This window comes from Oncorhynchus nerka, linkage group LG2, assembly GCF_034236695.1.
Source record: "Oncorhynchus nerka isolate Pitt River linkage group LG2, Oner_Uvic_2.0, whole genome shotgun sequence".
NCBI lineage: Eukaryota > Metazoa > Chordata > Actinopteri > Salmoniformes > Salmonidae > Oncorhynchus > Oncorhynchus nerka.
In genome coordinates this window covers 11,419,986-11,440,886 of record NC_088397.1, presented here as the reverse complement: position 1 = coordinate 11,440,886, position 20,901 = coordinate 11,419,986, and the positions used below count along the sequence as shown (strand labels likewise).

The 20,901-nt window shown below is 46.5% G+C and overlaps 1 protein-coding gene across 2 annotated transcripts in view; it reads left to right on the top strand.

The window, feature by feature from the left end:
• The window catches only part of LOC115117444 (Krueppel-like factor 7), a 61,110-nt gene extending 40,595 nt beyond the window's left edge, over window positions 1-20,515 (top strand). For both annotated transcript variants that reach the window (XM_065023228.1, XM_065023226.1), the window contains exons 3-4: window positions 11,717-11,840; window positions 15,847-20,515. In XM_065023228.1, coding sequence (XP_064879300.1) covers window positions 11,717-11,840; window positions 15,847-15,898 — 176 coding nt within the window. In that variant the 3' untranslated portion in view covers window positions 15,899-20,515. The remainder of the gene's footprint in view (window positions 1-11,716; window positions 11,841-15,846) is intronic.
• The last annotated feature ends 386 nt before the right edge of the window (window positions 20,516-20,901 follow it).

Below are 20,901 nucleotides of genomic sequence, written 5' to 3'. Positions count from 1 at the left end.
CTAACCCTGACCCTAACCCTGACCCTAACCCTAACCCTACTCAGCCTCTTCATCCTCTTCCTCGTCTAACCCTAATCCTACTCAGCCTCTTCATCCTCTTCCTCGCCTAACCCTAATCCTACTCAGCCTCTTCATCCTCTTCCTCGTTTAACCCTAACCTTGACCCTAACCCTAACCCTGACCCTGACCCTAACCCTACTTAGCCTCTTCATCCTCTTCCTCGTCTAACCCTGACCCTCACCCTAACCCTGACCCTAACCCTGACCCTAACACTACTCAGCCTCTTCATCCTCTTCCTCGTCTAACCCTGACCCTAACCCTAACCCTCTTCATCTTCTTCCTCGCCTAACCCTAACCCTAACCCTGACCCTAACCCTAACCCTCTTCATCCTCTTCCTCATCTAACCCTGACCCTCACCCTGACCCTAACCCTAACCCTTTTCATCCTCTTCCTCGTCTAACCCTAACCCTGACCCTCACCCTAATCCTGACCCTCACCCTAATCCTGACCCTCACCCTAATCCTGACCCTCACCCTGACCCTGACCCTAACCCTAACCCTTCATCCTCTTCCTCGTCTAACCCTAATCGTACTCAGCCTCTTCATCCTCTTCCTCGTCTAACCCTGACCCTAACCCTACTCAGCCTCTTCATCCTCTTCCTCGTCTAACCCTAATCCTACTCAGCCTCTTCATCCTCTTCCTCGTCTAACCCTAACCCTAATCCTACTCAGCCTCTTCATCCTCTTCCTCGTCTAACCCTAACCTTGACCCTGACCCTAACCCTACTCAGCCTCTTCATCCTCTTTCCCGTCTAACCCTGACCCTCACCCTAACCCTAACCCTCACCCTAACCCTAACCCTCTTCATCCTCTTCCTCGTCTAACCCTGACCCTCACCCTAACCCTGAGCCTCACCCTAACCCTGACCCTAACCCTGACCCTAACCCTACTCAGCCTCTTCATCCTCTTCCTCGTCTAACCCTGACCCTCACCCTAACCCTAACCCTCTTCATCTTCTTCCTCGCCTAACCCTCACCCTAACCCTAACCCTCACCCTAACCCTAACCCTCTTCATCCTCTTCCTCGTCTAACCCTGACCCTCACCCTGACCCTCACCCTAACCCTGACCCTAACCCTAACCCTCTTCCTCATCTAACCCTGACCCTGACCCTCACCCTAACCCTAACCCTGACCCTAACCCTAACCCTTTTCATCCTCTTCCTCGTCTAACCCTCACCCTCACCCTAATCCTGACCCTGACCCTAACCCTGACCCTAACCCTCACCCTGACCCTCACCCTAACCCTCACCCTGACCCTGGGCCAGTGCTCACTGGCTCCTCAAATGTTCAACTGCTTGAGTACCAATTACAGAATATTGGCCCTAAAATATAATTACCACCTAAACTTAGAGTGCTGGCACCAGCAGCCAAAATGAGTACTTCAGTACTGTTCAGCACTGCCAGGGCCCTCAGTATACTCTGCTATCAGTATTCTTTCTCAAGGTTACCACATTACTTCCTCAGCAGATTTCCAGAGGGGGAAATGGCCATAATTCTCATTCTCCTCAATCTCAATCCCAAACCACTCACACCTCTGTCAGGAAACTGTCCGCTGAGTGACTAACTGCCCCGTGATTGATGGATTGACCTGGATAAGCCGTGGTTTCCCAGTTTATTTTAGTCTGCCTCTACGTACCCTTTCTATAGGCTAAATCTGGCACTTCTCAAACACCTGTATTATAACCAGGTTTGTGGTCAATTTCATTTAAATTCTAGTCAATTCAAAAAGTAAACCAAACCAATTCAGATTATTACAACAACAACAAAAATCTTATTGAAAGACATTGAGGAGAATTTGAATTAGAATTTGAGTTCACTTCCTGAATTGAAATGGAATGGACCCGGACTCTAACGCTCCATGTCAGTTCTACAGCCTCAACTGGTCTGCTCCAATATCCACACTAGCTTCCCATTTAGAATGAAGCTATGCATCGGCCATGCATTTTGAGTAGTATGTGGTCAATGAAACACATGAAAGAGAGTGAGGGATATAGCTGAAACATGTGAAAGAGAGTGAGGGATATAGCTGGAACATGTGAAAGAGAGTGAGGGATGGAGCTGGAACACGTGAAAGAGAGTGAGGGATATAGCTGGAACGCGTGAAAGAGAGTGAGGGATATAGCTGGAACACGTGAAAGAGAGTGAGGGATAAAGCTGGAACACGTGAAAGAGAGTGAGGGATATAGCTGGAACACGTGAAAGAGAGTGAGGGATATAGCTGGAACAGTTGTTTTAGTCACTCAGAGACATAAAGCACCAAGACAGTGACAGAGTGAGGAGAGGTAGAAACATCTCAGTCCACCTGTACTGTTACGTGACATGCTGGCTCTAAAAGCACAGGGTCACTGTTATAACTAGCTGAAATAGTTACTTTAGTGACAGCACCAAGACAGGGACCGAGCACTGAGGAGGAGAGGTAGGAACATCTCAGTCCACCTGTACTGTTACGTGACATGCTGGCTCTAAAAGCACAGGGTCACTGTTATAGCTAGCTGAAATAGTTACTTTAGCCACTGACAGCACCAAGACAGGGACCGAGCACCGAGGAGGAGAGGTAGAAACATCTCAGTCCACCTGTACTGTTACGTGACATGCTGGCTCTAAAAGCACAGGGTCACTGTTATAGCTAGCTGAAATAGTTACTTTAGTGACAGCACCAAGACAGGGACCGAGCACTGAGGAGGAGAGGTAGGAACACTTCAGTCTGAGACATAGTGCCATGGGCCTCCACTCGTTCAATCATCAGGACAGGACTTAAGAGACGGTGTTACTCAAACCCTTCTTTTCTTCACTTGTTATTCCCATAAATGACTGTCAGAGAAGAGATTAACAATAGAGCTGGAATCAAGCAGACTTTGGAAATTACACGTCCCTGCAGTGAGTTTTATGAATGGAGGTTTGAACGCAGATAAGGAATTGTGCAATTCAATTTTGAAGAGGGGAAGAGTAAAACACGTCCCTCTCTGTCCTGCCTCCTCCCCTCCTCTCTCTGTCTCCTCCATCTCTCCCTTTCTCTCACACACACCCACACACTCTCCCTCTCTGTCCTGCCTCCTCCCCTCCTCTCTCTGTCTCCTCCATCTCTCCCTTTCTCTCACACACACCCACACACTCTCCCTCTCTGTCCTGCCTCCTCCCCTCCTCTCTCTGTCTCCTCCATCTCTCCCTTTCTCTCACACACATGCACACACACCCACACACTCTCCCACTCTGCTCATATAAAGGGAGCCAGCATTGACTAGTGTAACAGTAAACGTGTAGGAGTGAGTAGTACTGGTCAGTAAAGTGCTTTCCCAGTGCCCCCATAATGACCTCAGAGACCACGATACCCCGGTCCATCTCCAGCTAATGGAGGAAATGCAGTTAACCACAACTCAGCCACCTGAGCGGCTGGGTTGTGTGTGTGTGTTGCTAGGCAACCATAGCCTATCAATGGAGGAGTGTGTAGCTGGAGTGGTTATCTTCTGTGCTCTAGGCACTGGTCTCAGCCTGTATCGATGCTGTCTCCACTATGCCTCCCCCCTCACAACCACCACACCCCCTACCCCCATCAAGAATGTACAGCGTTACAGTGCAGGTTGCTAGGCAACTGCATTCTCTTCTGCCAGCGTGAGTGGTAATTGGCTTGTGGCACAGCGGCGTGTGCTGCCAATGCCAGATCCAGCCAGCTGCACTAGCTGCCTCCTCCTCGTGTTTCATCCCTTACCCGGTTGCTAGGAGACTGAGTCAGGCATCCATGCCTCCCGGGACTATAATTGGCCGGTGTGAGGGAGGGAGGGAGTGGGCCAGACCTAAATCTGCCTCTCTTGTTTTTAAGGCTAGAGGAGAGGAGAGGGGAGGATATGGCTTGAGGAGAGGAAAGGACAGAGGGGAGGATGGGGCTAGAGGAGAGGAAAGGACAGAGGAGAGGAGAGGAGAGGAGAGGAGAGGAGAGGAGAGGAGAGGAGAGGAGAGGAGAGGAGAGGAGAGGAGAGGGGAGGATGGGACTACAGGAGAGGAAATGACAGAGGGGAGGATGGGGCTAGAGGAGAGAAAAGGACAGAGGAGAGGAGAGGGGAGGATGGGGCTACAGGAGAGGAAAGGACAGAGGAGAGGAAAGGACAGAGGAAAGGAGAGGGGAGGATGGGGCTAGAGGAGAGGAAAGGACAGAGGGGAGAGGATGGGGCTAGAGGAGAGGAAAGGACAGAGGAGAGGGGAGGATGGGGCTAGAGGAAAGGACAGAGGGGAGTGTGGGGCTAGAGGAGAGGAAAGGACAGAGGAGAGGATGTGGCTAGAGGAGAGGAGCGGAAAGGACAGAGGAGAGGAAAGGACAGAGGAGGAGGGGAGGATGGGGCTAGAGGAGAGGAAAGGACAGAGGAGAGGAGAGGATGGGGCTAGAGGAGAGGAAAGGACAGAGGAGAGGGGAAGATGGGGCTAGAGCAGAGGAGAGGATGGGGCTAGAGGAGAGGAAAGGACAGAGGAGAGGATGGGGCTAGAGGAGAGGAAAGGACAGAGGAGAGGAAAGGACAGAGGAGAGGAAAGGATGGGGCTAGAGGAGAGAGGAGGATGGGGCTAGAGGAGAGGGCAGAGGAGGATGGGGCTAGAGGAAAGGACAGAGGAGGATGGAACTAGAGAGGAAAGGACAGATGAGAGAAGAGGATGGGGCTAGAGGAAAGGACAGAGGAAGAGAGGAGAGGAGAGGTCAGAGGAGGAGAGGAAAGGACAGAGGAGGATGGGGCTAGAGGAGAGAGGAGGATGGGGCTAGAAGACAGAGGAGGATGGAGCTAGAGGAGAGGGGAGGATAGGGCTAGAGGACAGAGGAGGATGGGGCTAGAGGAGAGGGGAGGATGGGGCTAGAAGAGGGGGAGGACAGAGGGGAGGATGGGGCTAGAGGAGAGGGGAGGACAGAGGGGAGGATGGGGCTAGAGGAGAGGAGATGGGATGATGGGGCTAGAGTGGAGGAAAGGACAGAGGAGAGGATGGGGCTATAGGAGAGGAAATGACAGAGGAGAGGAGAGGAGAGGGGAGGATGGGGCTACAGGAGAGGAAATGACAGAGGGGAGGATGGGGCTAGAGGAGAGGAAAGGACAGAGGAGAGGGGAGGAGAGGGGAGGATGGGGCTTCAGGAGAGGAAGGGGAGGAGGAGAGGATGGGGCTAGAGGAGAGGAAAGGACAGAGGGGAGGATGGGGCTAGAGGAGAGGAGAGGGGAGGATGGGGCTAGAGGAGAGGAGAGGGGAGGGTGGGGCTAGAGTAGAGGAGAGGGGAGGATGGGGCTAGAGGAGAGGAAATTACAGAGGGGAGGATGGGGCTAGAGGAGAAGAGAGGAGAGGAGAGGGGATGATGGGGCTAGAGTGGAGGAAAGGACAGAGGAGAGGAGAGGATGGGGCTATAGGAGAGGAAATGACAGAGGGGAGGGGAGGAGAGGGGAGGATGGGGCTTCAGGAGAGGAAGGGAAGGAGGAGAGGATGGGGCTACAGGAGAGGAAATGACAGAGGGGAGGATGGGGCTAGAGGACATTTAACATTTACATTTAAGTCATTTAGCAGACGCTCTTATCCAGAGCGACTTACAAATTGGTGCTTTCACCTTATGACATCCAGTGGAACAGCCACTTTACAATAGTGCATCTAAGTCTTTTAAGGGGGTGAGAAGGATTACTTTATCCTATCCTAGGTATTCCTTAAAGAGGTGGGGTTTCAGGTGTCTCCGGAAGGTGGTGATTGACTCCGCTGTCCTGGCGTCGTGAGGGAGTTTGTTCCACCATTGGGGGGCCAGAGCAGCGAACAGTTTTGACTGGGCTGAGCGGGAACTGTACTTCCTCAGTGGTAGGGAGGCGAGCAGGCCAGAGGTGGATGAACGCAGTGCCCTTGTTTGGGTGTAGGGCCTGATCAGAGCCTGGAGGTACTGAGGTGCCGTTCCCCTCACAGCTCCGTAGGCAAGCACCATGGTCTTGTAGCGGATGCGAGCTTCAACTGGAAGCCAGTGGAGAGAGCGGAGGAGCGGGGTGACGTGAGAGAACTTGGGAAGGTTGAACACCAGACGGGCTGCGGCGTTCTGGATGAGTTGTAGGGGTTTAATGGCACAGGCAGGGAGCCCAGCCAACAGCGAGTTGCAGTAATCCAGACGGGAGATGACAAGTGCCTGGATTAGGACCTGCGCCGCTTCCTGTGTGAGGCAGGGTCGTACTCTGCGGATGTTGTAGAGCATGAACCTACAGGAACGGGCCACCGCCTTGATGTTAGTTGAGAACGACAGGGTGTTGTCCAGGATCACGCCAAGGTTCTTAGCGCTCTGGGAGGAGGACACGATGGAGTTGTCAACCGTGATGGCGAGATCATGGAACGGGCAGTCCTTCCCCGGGAGGAAGAGCAGCTCCGTCTTGCCGAGGTTCAGCTTGAGGTGGTGATCCGTCATCCACACTGATATGTCTGCCAGACATGCAGAGATGCGATTCGCCACCTGGTCATCAGAGGGGGGAAAGGAGAAGATTAATTGTGTGTCGTCTGCATAGCAATGATAGGAGAGACCATGTGAGGTTATGACAGAGCCAAGTGACTTGGTGTATAGCGAGAATAGGAGAGGGCCTAGAACAGAGCCCTGGGGGACACCAGTGGTGAGAGCGCGTGGTGAGGAGACAGATTCTCGCCACGCCACCTGGTAGGAGCGACCTGTCAGGTAGGACGCAATCCAAGCATGGGCCGCGCCGGAGATGCCCAACTCGGAGAGGGTGGAGAGGAGGATCTGATGGTTCACAGTATCGAAGGCAGCCGATAGGTCTAGAAGGATGAGAGCAGAGGAGAGGAAAGGACAGAGGAGAGGGGAGGAGAGGGGAGGATGGGGCTTCAGGAGAGGAAGGGAAGGAGGAGAGGATGGGGCTAGAGGAGAGGAAATGACAGAGGAGAGGATGGGGCTAGAGGAAAGGAAAGGACAGAGGAGAGGAGAGGAAAGGACAGAGGAGAGGATGGGGCTAGAGGAGAGGAAAACGACAGAGGAGAGGAGAGGATGGGGCTAGAGGAAAGGAAAGGACAGAGGAGAGGGGAGGATGGGGCTAGAGGAGAGGAAAGGACAGAGGAGAGGAAAGAGGAGAGGATGGGGCTAGAGGAGAGGAAAGGACAGAGGAGAGGAGAGGAGAGGATGGGGCTAGAGGAGAGGAAAGGACAGAGGAGAGGAAAGGACAGAGGAGAGGATGGGGCTAGAGGAGAGGAAAGGACAGAGGAGAGGAGAGGAAAGGACAGAAGAGAGGGGAGGATGGAACTAGAGGAGAGGAAAGGACAGATGAGAGCGGAGGATGGGGCTAGAGTAGAGGAAAGGACAGAGGAGGATGGGGCTAGAGGAGAGAGGAGGATGGGGCTAGAAGAGAGAGGAGGATGGGGCTAGAGGAGAGGGCAGAGGAGGAGAGGAAAGGACAGAGGAGGATGGGGCTAGAGGAGAGGGCAGAGGAGGATGGGGCTAGAGGAAAGGACAGAGGAGGATGGAACTAGAGGAGAGGAAAGGACAGATGAGAGCGGAGGATGGGGCTAGAGGAAAGGACAGAGGAAGAGAGGAGAGGAGAGGACAGAGGAGGAGAGGAAGGACAGAGGAGGATGGGGCTAGAGGAGAGAGGAGGATGGGCTAGAGGAGAGGGGAGGATGGGGCTAGAGGGCAGAGGAGGATGGGGCTAGAGGAGAGGGGAGGATGGGGCTAGAGGAGAGGGGAGGATGGGGCTAGAGGAGAGGGGAGGATGGGGCTAGAGGAGAGGGGAGGATGGGGCTAGAAGAGAGGGGAGGATGGGGCTAGAGGAGAGGGGGGATGGGGCTAGAGGAGAGAGGAGGATGGGGCTAGAGAGGAGGGGAGGATAGGGGAAATGTGAACCTGTTTTGGGGAATGAGTTGGATGTGACTGATAAGTACTCTGTTACACACCTTGTACCTCTGTTACACACCACAAAGCTAGCCTCTAAAGATAAGAATGGGCTTTCTTACCAACCACTCAGCTAGCCTCTAAATATAAGAATGTCCTCTGTTACCAACCACTCAGCTAGCCTCTAAAGATAAGAATGGCCTCTGTTACCAACCACTCAGCTAGCCTCTAAAGATAATAAGGGCCTCTGTTGCCTACCACTCAGCTAGCCTCTAAAGATAAGAATGGACTCTGTTACCTACCACTCAGCTAGCCTCTAAAGATAAGAATGGCCTCTGTTACCAACCACTCGGCTAGCCTCTAAAGATAAGAATGCCTATGTTGCCTACCACTCAGCTAGCCTCTAAAGATAAGAATGGACTCTGTTACCTACCACTCAGCTAGCCTCTAAAGATAAGAATGGCCTCTGTTACCACTCAGCTAGCCTCTAAAGATAAGAATGGCCTCTGTTACCTACCACTCAGCTAGCCTCTAAAGATAAGAATGGCCTCTGTTACCTACCACTCAGCTAGTCTCTGAATATAAGAATGGCCTCTGTTACCTACCACTCAGCTAGCCTCTAAAGATAAGAATGCCTCTGTTGCCTACCACTCAGCTAGCCTCTAAGATAAGAATGGCCCCTGTTACCAACCACTCAGCTAGCCTCTAAGATAAGAATGGCCTCTGTTACCAACCACTCAGCTAGCCTCTAAGATAAGAATGGCCTCTGTTACCAACCACTCAGCTAGTCTCTGAATATAAGAATGGCCTCTGTTACCTACCACTCAGCTAGCCTCTAAAGATAAGAATGGCCTCTGTTACCAACCACTCAGCTAGTCTCTAAAGATAAGAATGGCCTCTGTTACCAACCACTCAGCTAGCCTCTGAATATAAGAATGGCCTCTGTTACCTACCACTCAGCTAGCCTCTGAATATAAGAATGGCCTCTGGTATTTTAAGTAGTTGAGTAGTGAATTCCTTATGGACAACATCAGAGTAACACCAAAGAAGGCTGGCCCCAGGAGGAAGAGGGGGCTAGTCCTCCTAAATATATCTTCACCTGCAAACACACGTCATCCCATTTGCTTTATTATGGTAATGTACCTTTCCGTTCTTCAGCAGCTCGGTTGGGGAGATAGCAGGCAGGTCATTATAAAAGCACTGCAAACCACAAAATGCTTCCTTCCTTTCTTAATTGCATTCTGAAAGCTGATGAAGCAAGTGTTATGTGGACTGGATGAAGCTCTTGAAGAGAGATATAAAACGTGTGACAACTGCTGGAACAAACCGTGCCTCATTAAACCATCCAAACACACCAGGGAGCTATTATATATATTATATACCTTATATTATAGTATATATATTATATAGGCTATATTATATAAGTTATATTATAGTATATATATTATATAGGCTATATTATATAAGTTATATTATAGTATATATATTATATACGTTATATTATAGTATATATATTATATAGGCTATATTATATAAGTTATATTATAGTATATATATTACATAGGCTATAGTATATAGATTATATAAGTAATATTATGGTATATATATTATATAGGCTATATTATATAAGTTATATTATAGTATATATATTATATAGGCTATATTATATAAGTTATATTATAGTATATATATTATATAGGCTATATTATATAAGTTATATTATAGTATATTATATAGGTTATAGTATATATATTATATAGGCTATATCATATAAGTTATATTATAGTATATATATATTACATAGGCTATATTATATTATATAGGATATATTATATAAGTTATATTATAGTATATATATATATTATATAGGCTATATTATATAAGTTGGATTATATTATATAAGTTATATTATAGTATATAGATTTACATTATAGTGTATATATATATATTATAGTATATATATTATATTATAGTATATAGGTTATATATATATATATATATATATATTCTATAGGTTATATTATAGTATATATATATATATATTATAGTATATAGATTTTGATATATATGTTATATTATAGTATATAGTTGATTTTATATAAGTTATATAATATAAGTTATATTATAGTATATAGAGGATATTATATTATGTAGGTTATATTATAGTATATATATTATATAGGTTATATTATAGTATGTAGATGATATTATATAGGTTTTATTATACTACATATATTATATTATAAAGGTTATGGTATATAAGTTATATTAAAGTATATAGATTATATTATATAGGTTATATTATAGTATATAAGTTATAGTATATATATATATTATTGTATATCTATTACACAGGTTATATTATAGTCTATAAATATCTATTATATAGGTTATATTATAGTATATATATTATATAGGTTATATTATAGTATATAGATTATATATAGTGTTGTAGACTAGTACAAACCAACAAACACTGACACGCATGTCATCAACTACTTAAAAGCATTGCCCTCCTGAGTGGCACAGCGGTCTAAGGCACTGCATTGCGGTGCTAAAGGTGTCACTACAGATCTGGGTTCGATCCCAGGCTGATGCACAGCCGGCCGCACACAATTGGCCCAGCGTCGTCCGGGTTAGGGGAGGGTTTTTCCTTGTCCCATAGTGTGATGTCTCTATGAGACTGAGTTTAGTCTGATGTCTCTATGAGACTGTATTTAGTCTGATGTCTGTGTTATGCGGTCTAGTTGGGATGATTGGTGGATGTGTGTGACATCTCCTTAGAGAGGGAGGCAGCTGGCAGATTGTAAATATAGAGTAACTCCCATTAAGCAACACCATTGGCCTAATTACTACACACCTCCCACCAGTATCTCTGCCCCTCTCCTCCTCCTCTTCTCCTCCTTTTCGTTTCTGCCCCTTCAGCAGGATAAGAGACCACTGGGAACCCCTCCGCATCCATGAAAACACACTACACACACACACACACCTAACATGTGTGTCTCTCTCTCACACACACACACACACACACACACACACACACACACAGGGGCAGACTGGCACCAGAATCAGCCATGGCGTTTCTAACACAGCGGCTCATGTTTTCCTTAAGACGCACATTATTTGACAAATTATAATTTTGCACAAAAAAAAACCCAAGTCAGACAGGCCCAATGGGCAAAAAATGGACCAGCCCTTATGGCATTTGCCCGAAATGCCAGATGGCCAGTCTGCTGCTACAGACACACACACTCACTCCTAAATGGAAGTCTCCTATCAACATAGCTGCATGTGAAACACAGTACGGTGGGAATATGCCCCCATCTAGTTGACTGAGCCCAATGTTAATGTTTGATTTGATGGTGCCATGCAGCCGCTCTGTACAACGTCGATCCTGTTCATCATAAACTCTAATGGTTATATCAGTTTACCCAGGTGGTAATAATCAGGCTCTAATGGTTATATCAGTTTACCCAGGTGGTAATAATCAGGCTCTAATGGTTATATCAGTTTACCCAGGTGGTAATAATCAGGCTCTAATGGTTATATCAGTTTACCCAGGTGGTAATAATCAGGCTCTAATGGTTATATCAGTTTACCCAGGTGGTAATAATCAGGCTCTAATGGTTATATCAGTTTACCCAGGTGGTAATAATCAGGCTCTAATGGTTATATCAGTTTACCCAGCTGGTAATAATCAGGCTCTAATACGTGAGATGGGGGCGGTGGGATTGGGGGATGCTTGCTATAACCATCCGTATGATTGGTGGATAAGTGTTAAACATGCGTGTGATTGGTGGATGAGTACTGAACAGGAGTGTTTGTTTCTGTCCTCAGGTGAGAAGCCCTACAAGTGCTCATGGGAGGGCTGTGAGTGGCGGTTCGCCCGGAGCGATGAGCTGACGAGACACTACCGCAAACACACGGGTGCAAAGCCTTTTAAGTGTGACCACTGTGACAGGTATGTCAAAACACAAGGGCATCACACACACGCACGCACGCACACACACACACACGCACGCACGCGCACGCAGCAACACAAGCCTGTTAAGTGTATCGACTCTGAAGGCGAGGCATGCGTTACTCACGCTCAGTGTTTGGCAAGGCAGTTACAGTACTTAACAGGCTGATGCAGCCAGCCCTAGTAAGCAACACTGTAGAACAGGGCATATAGTAGTGATGTTAAGTCCAGACCATAAAGATCAGAAAGGCACCCGTCATGTTGGGAGGACTTGAACGCCTTAAAAGAGGCCTAAAAAAAAGACTACAAAAATTAACTTTACTAAGAAATTAATTTCAGGGTCCCGTCTAGATTCCAATGTGTTTGCATTCTGCTCCCAACTGTTTGATTTGTTTTGATAAGGATGTATTTTAGCCCACCGGGAGCTGGTCTTCCAGTCCTTAAGAAATGTAAAGACTTACATAAATGTAGAAAGACAACAGAAGCGTAGTAAAAACACAGAGATCCACCGTCCAACTGTTCTGAAACCTCAAGTTATACTGTTGTCTCAAGGAGCCTATATTACCATGACAACTGTTCAGAGCCCTCAGGTTATACTGTTGTCTCAAGGAGCCTATATTACCATGACAACTGTTCAGAACCCTCAGGTTATACTGGTGTCTATAGAAGACTATATTACCATGACAACTGTTCAGAGCCCTCAGGTTATACTGTTGTCTCAAGGAGCCTATATTACCATGACAACTGTTCAGAACCCTCAGGTTATACTGGTGTCTATAGGAGACTATATTACCATGACAACTGTTCAGAACCCTCAGGTGATACTGTTGTCTCAAGGAGCCTATATTACCATGACAACTGTTCTGAAACCTCAAGTTATACTGTTGTCTCAAGGAGCCTATATTACCATGACAACTGTTCAGAGCCCTCAGGTTATACTGTTGTCTCAAGGAGCCTATATTACCATGACAACTGTTCAGAACCCTCAGGTTATACTGGTGTCTATAGAAGACTATATTACCATGACAACTGTTCAGAGCCCTCAGGTTATACTGTTGTCTCAAGGAGCCTATATTACCATGACAACTGTTCAGAACCCTCAGGTTATACTGGTGTCTATAGGAGACTATATTACCATGACAACTGTTCAGAACCCTCAGGTGATACTGTTGTCTCAAGGAGCCTATATTACCATGACAACTGTTCTGAGACCTCAAGTTATACTGTTGTCTCAAAGAGCCTATATTACCATGACAACTGTTCAGAGCCCTCAGGTTATACTGTTGTCTCAAGGAGCCTATATTACCATGACAACTGTTCAGAACCCTCAGGTTATACTGGTGTCTATAGGAGACTATATTACCATGACAACTGTTCAGAACCCTCAGGTGATACTGTTGTCTCAAGGAGCCTATATTAACATGACAACTGTTCAGAACCCCCAGGTTATAAGGTGTCTATAGGAGACTATATTACCATGACAACTGTTCAGAGCCCTCAGGTTATACTGTTGTCTCAAGGAGCCTATATTACCATGACAACTGTTCAGAACCCTCAGGTTATACTGGTGTCCATAGGAGACTATATTACCATGACAACTGTTCAGAATCCTCAGGTTATACTGGTGTCTATAGGAGACTATATTACCATGACAACTGTTCAGAGCCCTCAGGTTATTCTTTTTTTATAGGAGACTATATTACCATGACAACGTGTGAGGAGCTTGGGGCACCAGTGTTTGCCTCATCTTGTCTTAGCTGTACAGTAATACAGTATGTTGATGTTCACAACAACACCTCATCTGTGTGTCACCTCACCTCCCTGTCCTGTGTGTGTCTAACATCTCCATTCATCCAGACGTATGAGTCAGACAGGGACCTGTGTGTCTAACATCTCCATTCATCCAGACGTATGAGTCAGACAGGACCTGTGTGTCTAACATCTCCATTCATCCAGACGTATGAGTCAGACAGGACCTGTGTGTCTAACATCTCCATTCATCCAGACGTAGGAGTCAGACAGGACCTGTGTGTCTAACATCTCCATTCATCCAGACGTATGAGTCAGACAGGACCTGTGTGTCTAACATCTCCATTCATCCAGACGTAGGAGTCAGACAGGACCTGTGTGTCTAACATCTCCATTCATCCAGACGTATGAGTCAGACAGGACCTGTGTGTCTAACATCTCCATTCATCCAGACGTATGAGTCAGACAGGACCTGTGTGTCTAACATCTCCATTCATCCAGACGTATGAGTCAGACAGGACCTGTGTGTCTAACATCTCCATTCATCCAGACGTATGAGTCAGACAGGGACCTGTGTGTCTAACATCTCCATTCATCCAGACGTATGAGTCAGACAGGACCTGTGTGTCTAACATCTCCATTCATCCAGACGTATGAGTCAGACAGGACCTGTGTGTCTAACATCTCCATTCATCCAGACGTATGAGTCAGACAGGACCTGTGTGTCTAACATCTCCATTCATCCAGACGTATGAGTCAGACAGGACCTGTGTGTCTAACATCTCCATTCATCCAGACGTATGAGTCAGACAGGACCTGTGTGTCTAACATCTCCATTCATCCAGACGTATGAGTCAGACAGGACCTGTGTGTCTAACATCTCCATTCATCCAGACGTATGAGTCAGACAGGACCTGTGTGTCTAACATCTCCATTCATCCAGACGTATGAGTCAGACAGGACCTGTGTGTCTAACATCTCCATTCATCCAGACGTATGAGTCAGACAGGACCTGTGTGTCTAACATCTCCATTCATCCAGACGTATGAGTCAGACAGGACCTGTGTGTCTAACATCTCCATTCATCCAGACGTAGGAGTCAGACAGGGACCTGTGTGTCTAACATCTCCATTCATCCAGACGTATGAGTCAGACAGGACCTGTGTGTCTAACATCTCCATTCATCCAGACGTATGAGTCAGACAGGACCTGTGTGTCTAACATCTCCATTCATCCAGACGTATGAGTCAGACAGGACCTGTGTGTCTAACATCTCCATTCATCCAGACGTAGGAGTCAGACAGGACCTGTGTGTCTAACATCTCCATTCATCCAGACGTATGAGTCAGACAGGACCTGTGTGTCTAACATCTCCATTCATCCAGACGTAGGAGTCAGACAGGGACCTGTGTGTCTAACATCTCCATTCATCCAGACGTAGGAGTCAGACAGGGACCTGTGTGTCTAACATCTCCATTCATCCAGACGTAGGAGTCAGACAGGGATCTGTGTGTCTAACATCTCCATTCATCCAGACATAGGAGTCAGACAGGACCTGTGTGTCCAACATCTCCATTCATCCAGACGTAGGAGTCAGACAGGACCTGTGTGTCTAACATCTCCATTCATCCAGACGTAGGAGTCAGACAGGACCTGTGTGTCTAACATCTCCATTCATCCAGACGTAGGAGTCAGACAGGACCTGTGTGTCTAACATCTCCATTCATCCAGACGTAGGAGTCAGGCATAAATATTTCCTTATTTGTTGCAATGAGGAAAGTAAAGAAGAAAAAGTAATGAATATGATTGAATAAAATCTACATATTTAGTACATAATGTGATTTCATGTTTTACTCTGTTGACGTGGGTCTCGAACAAATATATGAGTCCAATTTCAATATGTTGTACTAATTTAGTTCTAATGTTGTTTGTGTTGCATTTCTTATACAGGCAGACAGCTCAACTAATTGCGCCTTAATGGTAGAAGAAACGTTGTTTGTGTTGCTTCTCCACCACTGGTTGAACAGATCCATGTACAGATTCCATTCCTATTCAGAATGCAGCTGCAGTCATTACCAGCCCTGTTGAACATGTGGATTGAAATGTTGATTATGAATTACATGTTTAATTGCATGTGCATTAGAATTGCCTTGACGCACTAGCGGCTAGCTAACAGCAGCAGTTAGACTGTTGACTCAACAATAGTTCCTCCTACCATGGCAACAAGCTAACGACATCATTTCTGTCCGTTCTGCAGGTGTTTCTCACGGTCGGACCATTTGGCGCTACACATGAAAAGGCATATCTGAGGAGGTGGAGGGAGAAGAGAGGGAGAGGAGGAGAGCGAGAAGAGGAGAGGTGAAGATGGAGGTGAACGTCACGCCTGTCTCTGTTGTGTTGAAAAGGGTACTGAGAGAGAGAGTTCAATCAAAATCTTGGTTGCATCAGATCAAGGATCGGATCAGTCTTGGGAGAGAAAGACAAACAGACAGGGTCTGTGGGGCTGCATTGGGCACGTAATCATGGTGTTTGTGTACAGACAGATAAACAGACAGTCTGGTCTAATGTTGTTCCCAAAGCAGCTCTGCCTCACCCGAGTCCTGGAAATCTGATACTGCCAGATTGGGATTCTGCCTGGAGACAGTAACACAATACCGGCTCACGCTTGTGTCGTATAAAGAGTAAAAGAGTTGTCGTCCCATTTTCTGTTGCTCTTTCAAAGGTTATCTTAGTGTTTGGACAACTGCAAACAACCACAGGACATGGCTACTTTGCAAAGCCAACTCCTCTTGTAAGGAGTCAAAGGTCAACCGGAAGACATTGACCCAGTCCCTGGTCAGACAACTGATGACCACATTGAACTATAATATTCATACTCCTATTCTCCAGATGCACTCCTCTCTGTCTCCTCTCTGTCTCCTCTCTGCCTCCTCTGTCTCCTTTCTGTCTCCTTTCTGTCTCCTCTCTGCCTCCTCTCTGTCTCCTCTCTGCCTCTGCCTCCTCTCTGCCTCCTCTCTGCCTCCTCTCTGCCTCCTCTCTGTCTCTTCTCTGCCTCTTCTCTGTCTCCTCTCTGCCTCCTCTCTGCCTCCTCTCTGTCTCTTCTCTGCCTCCTCTCTGTCTCCTCTCTGTCTCCTCTCTGTCTCCTCTCTGTCTCCTCTCTGCCTCCTCTCTGCCTCCTCTCTGCCTCCTCTCTGCCTTCTCTCTGTCTCTTCTCTGCCTCTTCTCTGCCTCCTCTCTGCCTCCTCTCTGTCTCTTCTCTGTCTCTTCTCTGCCTCCTCTCTGCCTCCTTTCTGTCTCCTTTCTGCCTCCTCTCTGCCTCCTCTCTGTCTCCTCTCTGTCTCCTCTCTGCCTCCTCTCTGTCTCCTCTCTGCCTCCTCTCTGCCACACCTCTGTCTCCTCTCTGAGTTCCCCTCCACAGCTGCGCAGCGACACTTTTGAAACTTTTGTAAAAAATGTAATTTGTAAACCCTTCGGTCTTGAACTGGAAAGTCTTGAAACTCACCAAACGTTGGCTTGGACACATACTGTTCTAGTGTGGACTGCCATATGCACACGCAAAAGACAAGTAGCAAAACAGCTACCGAAGCACAGACTGCAAAGGATATCGTAAATGATGTGTACAGGTTACTTAATTTATTTTCTAAAATCTCTTCCCTTTCCCTATATGTTTTGCTGAGAACAGTTCATTTCGGAGCGCACAGATCCTGAACATCAAAGTACCAAGCCTATGAACTCTTCAACATGCTTGAAATGACACATTGGTCTATGAGAGTACTTGGCCAACACCCCTACAGAACTACGGAGGGCAACTACCAGACAAAAGACAGAGTCAAAAGCATACAGACAGAGACTTTGTCGGGCCCTCACATTTCTAACAGAATTCTGCTCATGTCTACAGTTAATTTCAATAGGCCGAGATGCTTCTACTCAAGGTGGGCTGTGGGAAATGTATTTTATGTGGAGGGAGGATTCTTCTTCTTACGGTTAAAGGTTTTTTGGAGGGTGAGTGAGTTATTGTGATTGTACTGTTGTCTGTGTGCATGGCATTAGCACCCAGAAAGGTCCGTGGGATTGTTGTGCAGTCATATCGGTGGTACTGGTAAGCACAAGCCAGGCAGTGGGATTCACTTTCATTTGTCTTCTCTTCATTATTATCATCACCGTCATCTTTCCTCACCCTGAACTGTGTAAGAATTGGAAGGTGCAGAAACGCACACATCACTTGGCGAGAAGACAGACAAACATTAGCTCGCTGTTGACATTTCTTTGCTAGCCCCTTGCCAATTGCCATATAGACATCTGCTCCGTTAGCTGTTAGCATCATCCAGCGCTAGCCCTTCAGAGCTGCCCACTGAATTGGCTGACATTGGCCAATGGGAGGGCACGTTGACAGCAGGGTCATCGAGGTAATGGGGAGTGAATTCTGCTCCCTTATTAGTGCCGGTCAGCCCTCTAACGGGACTCAATGGAGTGAGACTTCCCAACTTCTCTCTCTCTCTCCTCTCCTCTCCTCTCCTCTCCTCTCCTCCTTTCTCCATGGAGTGAGACTTCCCAACTACTCTAGTTTGCCAGAAAGTGTCAGCCTCCTGTCCTGCTACTCGCAAACTCCAGGGTCATGTTCAGTAGGGAGGAAATGAATGTGTGAAACAAGCTACCGCATGGACGTTTTAAAACCTTTTGCTACAGTGGTCCTGGATGAACACAACCCAGACCTCCAGGCCCATCTAGATTAACTGTGCACAAACACACGCAGGGAGGTTGAATGCATTGCACACGACATCTCAATGATTTGTATAAACTACTAGGAAGACACCAAAAGAGGAACCTGGTAATAATGTTCTGTGTATATCAAACCTTTACCACACTCTCCCTTGAGGCCTACTGTCCAATATCCATGTGTCTGATTGGTTCCAATAAACCAGCATGAAAGACCAAAAAATGCACAGACAACGGTGGTTGATCAGAATCAAAACCCGTTTTATTGTAGGAAACACAGCAAGAAACAAGCAACAAAGGTTTTAGAGTAGTTGGGACTGTGATTGTTTCCTCCATTGGCAGCTCGCTGTGTTCAGACCTTTCAGTATTCCAGGGTGAAACCGTCAAGACAACAACTTAACTAAATGGGCTCATGTAAGTTTTCTCTGTAAATGCTAGCTACCAGTTGATTACTGAGATGTTGTGATATAATCTTTTTACATTTTTTATCGTACAACAAGATTCACTGTGTACTTGAACAGAGTTCACTTTTGGGGAGGCTTATCCAAAGCAGAGTCAAAATGAAGCTTCATTCTGGCCTGCCGAGTGGCGCTGCAAGAGGTGTTACTACAGACCCGGGTTCGTTCCCAGGCTGTGCCACATCTGGCTGTGCCCGGGAGTCTCATAGGACAGTGCACAATTGGCTCAGCATCGCCCGGTTTAGGGGAGGGTTTGGTTTAGGGGAGCTTTACTTGGCTCATCGTGCTCTGACGGGCCAGATGCCTGCAGGCTGACCCTGGTCACCAGTTGAATGGTGTTTCCTCCGACACATTGTTGCGGATGTTAAGGAGCGCGGTTAGGCGGGTCATGTTTCGGAGGACACATGACTCCACCATTGCCTCCCGAGCCTGTTGGGAAGATGCAGCGATGAGATAATATCAAAATTGTAGAGAAAAAAGGGAGGTAAAATTTGAAAAATAATGAATCACCTCATATTCAGTCGGTATAATTCAGCACTACAATTTGTTACAACATTTAAAAGTGACAGAAAGACAGGCATTTGGATTGTCTTACAGTTGTGGGTAGATATACACTGCATCTTGATGTACTGTATGACAGGTGTTTGCTGTGCACTCGGTCCTCATCTTCAAGCCCGCTCCCATTTCAGCTGTCTGACCACCACATGAACTTTGGATGTTACGTCCCAAATTCGTCTCCCTGAAACATCATTATGCACACACCAGTGTTGATGTATTTCCTGTTTCCAGTTTCCTGTCAGAGACGCATCATGTTTCCTGTTTGTGATCAGAGACACATCAGTAAGTTAGTAAAAACATTCAAAGAACTACTGAAACAGAGAACATTTCACATTTACTTTGTGTCTGCAGTCGACACGTCATTTTTACTTGTCTTTGTGCATCAGAACTTGGTTATACAACAATGGCTTTCACTGCTTTGTGTGGGAGTAAATCACTGCTTTGTGTGGGAGTAAATCACTGCTTTGTGTGGGAGTAAATCACTGCTTAGTGTGGGAGTAAATCACTGCTTAGTGTGGGAGTAAATCACTGCTTTGTGTGGGAGTAAATCACTGCTTTGTGTGGGAGTAAATGACTGCTTAGTGTGGGAGTAAATGACTGCTTACTGTGGGAGTATATCACTGCTTTGTGTGGGAGTATATCACTGCTTTGTGTGGGAGTAAATCACTGCTTTGTGTGGGAGTAAATGACTGCTTAGTGTGGGAGTAAATGACTGCTTAGTGTGGGAGTAAATCACTGCTTAGTGTGGGAGTAAATCACTGCTTAGTGTGGGAGTAAATGACTGCTTAGTGTGGGAGTAAATGACTGCTTAGTGTGGGAGTAAATGACTGCTTAGTGTGGGAGTAAATGACTGCTTAGTGTGGGAGTAAATGAAAATGTATTGTACACCATCCTTAGTGAAACAGCACTTCAAAAAACGTTCCCTTTTTCTACCAGCGCCCCCCTCCCATATTACCAACTCTACTCTCTTTCTCATTCCTTTTCTTTGCTGTACAAAGTGTTTGCAAAATTATTATTTGTATGATGTTAGTATGACAATGTTCTTTATTATGGAAAAAGGAAAGATTTATTTTTGTTACTGGTTTGTTTCATAATTCTTTTTTAAATTGGTATTGTAATATCTCTATGCAAGAACTGTTGAGTGAATCATTTGTATTTAAGAATGTAATATGTGTAATAAATAGTAGAATCACACAGTGGTCTCTCTTTACAGTCCCTGTAAATACATATACACAGTGGTCTCTCTTTACAGTCCCTGTAAATACATACACACAGTGGTCTCTCTTTACAGTCCCTGTAAATACATATACACAGTGGTCTCTCTTTACAGTCCCTGTAAATACATATACACAGTGGTCTCTCTTTACAGTCCCTGTAAATACATACACACAGTGGTCTCTCTTTACAGTCCCTGTAAATACATACACACAGTGGTCTCTCTTTACAGTCCCTGTAAATACATACACACAGTGGTCTCTCTTTACAGTCCCTGTAAATACATACACACAGTGGTCTCTCTTTACAGTCCCTGTAAATACATACACACAGTGGTCTCTCTTTACAGTCCCTGTAAATACATA